This window comes from Pelecanus crispus, chromosome 2 (genome assembly GCF_030463565.1).
Source record: "Pelecanus crispus isolate bPelCri1 chromosome 2, bPelCri1.pri, whole genome shotgun sequence".
NCBI classification, from domain to species: Eukaryota; Metazoa; Chordata; class Aves; order Pelecaniformes; family Pelecanidae; genus Pelecanus; species Pelecanus crispus.
This window is the reverse complement of record NC_134644.1, coordinates 119,388,327-119,396,866: the sequence shown is the minus strand read 5'-3', so window position 1 is coordinate 119,396,866 and position 8,540 is coordinate 119,388,327. Positions and strand designations below refer to the sequence as shown.

The 8,540-nt window shown below is 44.7% G+C and overlaps 1 protein-coding gene across 1 annotated transcript; it reads right to left on the bottom strand.

Moving 5' to 3' along the window:
* Window positions 1-6,323: 6,323 nt before the first annotated feature.
* TMEM200C (transmembrane protein 200C) lies at window positions 6,324-7,970 on the bottom strand. Its single transcript, XM_009489769.2, has one exon. The coding sequence runs from the start codon at window positions 7,968-7,970 to the stop codon at window positions 6,324-6,326; it is 1,647 nt and encodes a 548-aa protein (XP_009488044.2).
* Window positions 7,971-8,540: the final 570 nt, after the last annotated feature.

Genomic DNA, 8,540 nt, shown 5'->3' with positions numbered 1-8,540 from the left:
CAGCAGGCTACTTGAGCGGTTTGGAAACATCACTTAGAGGCAGCTATTTGTGTGCTGTCATCACTGCATACTGGTGCCTGCATTCTTCTCCCTTTAAAAAATAAGTCTGGTCTTTGCACGCTTTGTCTGCGGCTGTACCTCTGCGCCTTGTTTTTACAGAGGAAGATAGTCACGCTCTGTACCCACAGCATGTTAGAGAGAAATAGATTAAGGACTGTGAGGTCATCTGGTGCTATTTTAATAGGGACTGTACAAGCATTTTAAATAATAGGTTCTACTAGTCTCTGAGACTGAACTGCATTTCTTGAAAATGAATTTTGATTGTAAAGTCAGTGAAGTAGAAACATGCTACATCCCTCAGAGACACCTAAAGTATCCTTCAGGAATGAGGGAGGAAGGCTATTTTAGGGTGTTGCAGAAGTATCGTATTAGCTCATTGGGAATTTATCCTGATGGAGCTGCCTCTGATGACTTTTGTGTGGCACAGTTGGCCAGGCCTTTGCAGGTAGTTTTGTGCGAGACCCTACCGCAGGCTTCTGTGCCGCTCTGAGGTGTGAGGGGCGCTGCATTGCACCCTGTACTGAGCCAGCTCTGTTTGCAAAGTCATCACCATCTCTAACTCTTACCGGAACTGGTGGTCCTGTTATGAAGTCCTGCTCCTTTACAGGTGGCTGATTTAGTTTACGGGAACAAAATGGGAGCTGTATGGCGTGGCCTCAGCCGGCTCCCAGACAGGCTGGGGAGAATGTGTCAGCAGCATCCCAAATCTTATGAGTGGTGAGGAATAAAGAGCAATCCTAGGATATGTGATGGTATTGCACCATCTTGTCTTATGTGACGTGACAGTGGGTATTGCAATGTCTTATCTTTTACAGCTCACAGAAAATAAAAAAAAACCAAACCATGATTTGTCTCAATGTATTTATCTATTTCAGTAAATATTGTGATCGTTCTTCCAATTGTTTGGCAATAACTATACCCTGGCTTTGTAGGTTATGTTTTCTTCAAAGTTGGAGTTCATTTAAACCTTTATGAAAATAATATTAGCAACTTGAATGCTGAACATTCACTTATTACTTGCCATTTTTCACTTTAGCTGTGAGGCTCAGCGTGGAAAGGGCTGCTTCTCTAAAGCCAAACAATCTCTCTCCATTTCTACCTTCCAGGCTGAGAGTATCAGTTACATGTCCTCACCAGAACCAAACTTGTCATGGGGAGAAAGTGGAAAAGAAAAAAGAAAAAGTAATACACAAAGTCTTAGACTGAAACTCCTTTGTGCAGAGAAGGGTGAAGGGAAAAAAGGAAACCTCATGGACTGAGGTTTTAATAGTGATTTTGACACTGGTTTAGTTTGCATCTCTTTTGATACTTTCACCAAACAAGCTTTCTGTCTGATTGCAATGTAATGTAAAGAGAATAACGATGGAGAGAAAATTTTTATAGTAGTACTGTGGCTCCCCTGTCTCTGTCAAATTAAAATGTAGCTAAAAGACTAACCAGTGGATAAACACAGGCCATGCTCCTCCAGTTCCTGAATCATCCTGTGATCCAGTTGGATCCATTCCAGCAGCCTAGCTTCCCCCATGCAAACTTCAGTGCCATTTTACCTGATCATTCCTGCCTGTTTTGGACCTCCAGGGTCTCCCTCTGTCTCCACACTTACAGGGAAAGCTAAAAGGTAGAAGATATTTTTTTAGTATGCTCGCTTAGAGGTTTCTGCTTTGGAGGTTTTAGAAGCAGTATTTAGAAGTAAATAGAAAGCCTGGCTTCTGAAAGAAAATAGATGCTAGTATACTATTCCGTGGCAGATTTTTGCCTGTGGCTGTGAGACCCTATTTATCCTCTCAGATTGTGCCTGCACATGCACATTGTGCATCTTGTTCGCTGTTTGTGGGCCCAAAGTGAACCCTTGACTCATCCTTGGTAGAGAAAAATAGTAATTAAGCAGCCTGGATAAAGCATTGTACTATTGCTACTGACAGTCGTGGAGAAGTCAGAGAGAAAGTGGCTTTTTCTGAGGGAAGTTTGATGTACTTGATCTAGAAGAAGAAAAGGCAAAAAAACCCCCCTATCCTTATTATTATGATTTTAATTGTTGGTTACCACTAAGCTCTCCTATTTTGTGTAGGTATTGTGTAGCAAGGTCTGATTTCTGGCTAGGTTACGGCCAGAGGTTTGTTGTTGCTTTCTTTTCTTTCTCTGTATCGCTCGCTCTCTTTCCCTCTTTTCACATGGGGAAAGAAATGTGAGGGACTGAAATATGTTAATGAGGCAAAGCATTAATTGGTGATCTACTTAAATTATTAGTAATTCTCATTTCTCATGATAAATACAGTCCTGTTTTATTGCATCCACTTGAACATATTCTTGTTTAGAAAGAAAAACTGTTAAACATTATCAAAGGCTATTCCTCCTACTGAAATCCAATAACCTTTACCATTGTGCTATCTCCATTACTTTTAATAAAAATTATTGTGTAATTGAAGTCATGTGGCTACTTCCGTGTAAACTGTTTTGGCTATTACAGAAATCCATACTCTATCTCAGAATGCAGACTTAAAACTATGTTAACTGTTACCTAATTCGATCTTTATATGTGCACTATGACTCACTGTCAGCACCAATCCTTGAAAAGGCTGTTAAAAATGTATCTAAACAATACAGTGTAATAAATCTGGGCTATAGTCTTTTGTACTAGATCAGCTGATATGACAACAGTTGGGGAGTTCGGTAAATCAGTTCAGTCAAGGGAGCCAGGTCAGTGCAAGGATTTTCAATACTTTGCTAGCCAGTGAAAACTGAGCCAGAACTGGGTTACAGCACGATCATGTCAGCAGCTTCTCCAGAGTCCTAAAGATTTTGTAATCAACAGCAGCATGACTGAAGTACAATTAGGGCATTTGCCTATGTCCTCAGACTGCTCCAAGCAGCATCTCTACCCATAACGAATAAACCTAGTGATGGGAGTATTCTGAGAGTTCAGGTAGAAATTAACTTTTCCTCTGGAAATTTTATATAAATATCATAGCACTACTTCTATGCTAAAAGAAACATATCTGGATGAAAAATATTTTTTTCCATAGCAAAAAACTTATGCCTAGGTATTCTAGCTTAACATATCTTCAGGGATATCACTTTTTAAATAGGGGGACTAACGATTCCTTCTTCATAAGTATTTTGTGTGCGAGCACATGTCTTTTTGCAATGCAGAGGCAGACAGATACCGATAAGCAGAAGCAGCTTCTCAGCTCTTGACAAGGACTGCGGAGGAAGCACTTGGTGGCAGGACAGTGGAGACGAAGGTTAAAAGGAAGAAACTACATCAGAGAAAAATGCATAAGCGAGTGACTGAATGAGCAAATGACGGCCAAGAGGCAGCCTGGCAGTGCTGAGAAGAAGTCAGGGCCAGCTGGGAGAGGCTCCAGAAGAGGTCAACACACAAACCCCAGCACTGCCATCACCTGCTGGTATCACCAGGAAAGGTTCAGCTCCTCACCAGCTGCTGCGTTTCTCTCCAAGGCTAATGGTACCATCAGCAGTCACGGCTGGTGCGCAGGGGTTGGATTTCTCAGCCGTTTTCCAGCATCAGCCTGTTAACCTAACTTGCCCATCTTGAATTTTGAATGAAAGTTTCTGACTCCAACTCTGCTACCGCATAAATTGCTCAACAAATAGTTCTAATTAATAAATTTGCAAAAATAATGAGACTTTTTTTTGATAACTTGCAAACAGAGAGGCAGCTTTCTCTGCTTATTAATCTATATGTTACAAATCACTTCTAGCTGCTGTTATAAAAAAAATCCAGCTTGACTGATGAAAGTTCATGATTCACACCTTTTTTGGCAACATAGGAACAGGCTATAATTTTACTTATTAAACCCAAACTCTGCTGGTTTAATTTTGGTATTCAGAAAGCTTTCCAGTAAATTAATCATCAGAAGAATTACTGGACTGCTTTATTTTCAATCAATCTAAGGAGTACCCAGAGGCTTTTTTAAAGTTGGGGTTTTTTTTTTCAGAGCACATTGTAGGTTCAGATGACTAAAGTAATATTTACTAAGAATATTTTCAAAAAGCACATTTGTCTCCCCCTCTCGGAATAAAACAAACCCCTGCCACATCTTCACAAAGATCCCATGCCCCAGTAAGTAGCACCCATGACTTGCCTCTTCCCTTGCACCTCCATGAAGGGTTTTTGCATGGAAAATAACAAACAGGGTGCCTTCAGCTGTGTCAATAACTAGCATCTCCGTCAGCACCAGGGAATGCTGCTCAGATACATCTCATAAATCTTGCTGGAAGTCACAGGAGAAGGAGCAGAAGCGCAGGGCCATCGCCCACAGGGAACTGAAAGGAAAGACCCATGCAAATGCCAGCACCAGCCGAGCTGGCCGCCCGCCACTTCACGCAGCACCTAATCCAGCCCATGCCAGTCCAGGCAGTTTTACAACATATTTTTGCCAGCTGCGTGCTAGTGGTCTGATAGCAAAAAATGCCACACGGATGTTCATATTGTCAACGCACTGGTTGCTGCTATCAGGAGGAAAGATAGTGCCACCCGGATGTCTCTGTTGCTTGAGAGAACAAGCCTTTTCTGCTTCCCCAGTTTCAGGACTCTGACATGGCAAATTGTTCCTTTTTTTTTTTATTCTTTTCTTTTAAATTAGCCTTATTTAATAAGGGATTTTGCTGGATTACTAAATGCAATTGCATATAGTGATAGTTATATTCAATTTTGCAATGTATTGTAATGTGAGTAGTTAAATACGTAACTAAGCATTTTAAATCATGAAACCATAAGAAAAATTTTAATTGCCACAGAGACTCTTGCCTGCCTACACATTGTATTTGTTCAATGTCAATTTCTCTTCCCATAGTAGTGAAATGCCATATCCATATTTAAAAATCTGAAGTATTGACAAAATCTTCTGAGCACATAAGGCTGTTTTGGCAAAATAAAAGAGTGCCTGCCATGCTGCAGCTACGAAATGAAACAGCTCATCAATTTTCCAAAAAATCTGCCTACAGACAAGGCATTCTTCAGCCTTCAGGAAACCTGATGCTTTTCTCGCACAAGAAGAAATCCTCACCACACCAAAGTCAGTGAGAAGCCTCCGCTGACTTCAATAAGGGCCAACTGCTACGAGATTGACAGGACTATCATTATGCTTTAAAATTAAGCTTATGCACATGCATTCACAAATAGGAACCGTAACAGCAGAAAGGCTTAATGCAACAGTTACAAGGGAAGTGAAAAATCCAGAAAGAATATGCTGCAGTTCAAGATTAATGCGTTACTCACGAAAAATCTAATTTTAATAGAAGGTCAAACCTTTAATTTTTTTTTTTTTTCCTTAGCATGTCAAAATCTCACATTTCTTCAGCTGCCACAAAGCACTGTTAGAAATGGAGACAGAATCTGCTGATGTAATTTAAGTGTGGTTTCTCAGAGACTGAACCAGTATTTATTTTGAAATTATTCCTAAATGATTAATTACCCACTTAAAAGCATAAGCAAGCCTTTGGCCTCATAGCATCTCTACAATCTTTCACAGTATAAAACCAAAAGGTTTCTGATATCTGTAATTACTTACCAAAATAAAGGACTTTTTTGTGTGGCAGTTTTGTTTGTAAATGTTTTATTAAAAAAAAAAAAAGAAATCTTTTAATGCTATTAGTCAATACATGTGTAATAATACTTATTAAAGTATCATGTAGCAGTAGGTATTTTGGATTCAGGAATGTAATGGTTCTAACTAAATCATCAGAGCTCTGTTCTGCTCCAGTCTCTTCTAAATTGTCATTTTTTTCCAGAATTTAAACAAACTCATTCTTTGTCAAGGTACATCATCCTTAAGGCCTTGCAAACTTTTTAGTGATTGAACCAAAACAAAGAGAGAGCTCAGCTTTCTTGATCTGAAGACCACGTTGCTCTTGAGCTTAAAAAGGTGCCTGCAGTTTTCAAGCAGTTAGTGGCAAATCAGCAAGAAAGAAATCAGAGGAGAAGAAGGGGCACTTGGAAATCATAACAGTAAAGTGCACAGTTATACTGTCCGAAATTGTATTAATCTGATCCAAAGAACTTGCTGGACCGTGGATATTTAATACAATTTGGCTTGCATGGAACATACAACCACAATCGGACAGAAAGGATTTTCTTTTTCTTCCTGAAGTCACCTACAGGATTTATGGAATTCCATTTTCAAGGGTAACATACTGCAGCTCTTTGGATATTGATCGGTTTCCTAAGTCCACAAGAGGATAGAGAAGGGGGGGGGAGGTGTGGAGGGTTGCAAGGTGTCCTTGTGCCTTCTCTGTTTTGTTTAGATGCCAGTACTCTCCAGTTCCCCGTCCTCCAGCCCTAATGCAGCGTGCGACCTAGAAATCATAAAGAGTTTCTCTTTATTTGTGTACTGTCTTTGAGTTTGCTGGGATTGCTCCTCTGTTTGTTCTCTGCTGGTAGCCTTGAGGGGGTCCGTCTTCTCAACTGGTTCCTCCTCACAGTCCTGGATTTTACTGGCTGGGGTGTTAGCAACTGACTCCAAGGAGGTGCCTGCCTCCTCCAGGTGGCTGTAGCCCTTATTGCTGCTGGAAGGCTCAGACTGGGAGCTCTGGGAGTCCATCCTGGTGATGGCAGGAGGGGTTGAGGGGGGGGACCCCCCGAGATCCAGAGATTTGGAGTAGCTAGAAGATGCCTTTACCAAGAGGGTGGAGTCCAGGCCCCTGCTGACTGTCGGGGACCAAAGTGGCTCAGGGAAAAGGGGACGCCTGACATCGGGCAAGCAGCTGGTGCTCTGCCGCCTGAGAACCAGCTTGTGCCTCCTCATCCCGCAGCCTCCCTCGATGTGGCTGCTGCTGAGGTCAGTCAGGCTCAGTTCAAACTCCCCCCGTGGGATTTCCTGGGCTCCCCGCTCACCAGGTGGCCTCTGCCAGCCTCCCCCTCCGCCGCTCGGCGCCAAGGGCAGGAGGGTGAAAGCGCTCAGTGAAGAGCCGACGATGGAGCTGGCTGTGCTGCGCCGGCCCCAGCTCTCTGACGGGCTGCAGGGTGGGCTGGTGACAGTGCGGCCAGCAAGGGCAGCACGCTCCCGGTAGATGCTGTACACAGCCTCGGCCAGGCTGGGCGGCTGCGGCGGGGTGCAGGAGGAACGCCGTGGCGAGGACGCTAGGTCTGGCGGGGAAAGGGAGACACCCAGTCCTGGTGGCCAGGAGCTCTTGGCCAGCATGGCTGCAGCACCCAGACCTTCACTGCCAGGCTTCAGCTCCAGGCCCCGGGACTGCACGTAGTTGACAAAGCCGTTGAGAGGGGCTGAGGCCGGAGTGCCTCCGTCCTTGGCCCGCAGGCTGTGGGCATCGATGACGGTGGAGTAGAGGTCACGCAGGTTGATGATCTTGGTCTTCTTGTCGCGGTTCTCGTGCAATACCGCATTGGCACAGATGAAGAGGAAGATGCCAATACCCATGATGAGGGGGCCCAGCACCTTCAGCTTGTCTGAATGCAAGTAGCTCGAGAAAAGCTGGAAAAGGAAACCCACCGAGGCCTGGGGGGATGAGGAAGTGGGGGGGGACTGTGGGGACCCCCGGGTGGTAGCAGTGGTGGAGCTGTTGGCTCTGGAGGGTGACTCTGGATGGATCCCTGCTTGCGCCCCTTCCTGGCTCCGGGAGTGGTTCTTGGGGGTGCCACCCTGTGGTGCCAGGTGCCGGCCCCCACTGAAGCTGCCTTCTCTGTACACCTGGCTGGGCTTCGGCCAATAGCCCACCACGGCCAAGGCGATGCCCACCAGCAATACCAGGATGCCACAGAGGGCGATGAGCCCTGAGAGGGAGAACAGCTTGAGCTTGCCTTTCACCACCACCACGTCGTTCTTGCGCTTCTTTTTGGCCTTGCGTTTGCGTTTGGGGACTTGGCTTTGGGGTCGCAAGGGGTCCTGTTTCCTAGCAGAGATCCTCAGGAGGCCTCCAGTGGCGATCATGGCTGGCTACCCAGAGCACTGACCCCTACGGCCACTCCAGCTCCTGCAGTGAAAGGGAGAAGAGAAGAGGATGAGGCCGAGGGGCAGACCTGCAGCACAAGAGGTGTCTGTTTGCTGTTCCTCATTCACACTCCTGCTAATTAAAACCCTCAACAAGTGGGACAGGGGTTGACACCAACAGGCCGATCTCCCTTGCTCACACAGCTCCCGTGTGTGAGAAAGAGACAGGCAGACTGACAGCATCGAAGCTGCCATGTGCCCCACTACACTCTTGCCAAACAGCTAATTTATTTGCACTCCAGGTAAATGATAGAGGGAGTGGTATCTGCTGGTGTAAACAAAAAAAAATAAGACCTTTCTGGTCTCAGAAGGAGCTTGCAAAACACCAGACCTTAGCGAATGCTAAGCCCCACTCCCTAACAGGGTCTGGGGTTATATTGCACGCTGACTGTGGTTAGTGGTGTCATGCAGGATTTGAAGAGATGGGGGAAATGAAAGCAGGAAGGCAGTATATTTGATCTACAGACACCATTTGTTTCATTACACTACTTACACATTACTGGGGGGGAG

Excerpts from the sequence above, each read along its gene's own strand:
- TMEM200C (XM_009489769.2), bottom strand. The coding sequence starts at position 7,970 with ATGATCGCCACTGGAGGCCTCCTGAGGATCTCTGCTAGGAAACAGGAC.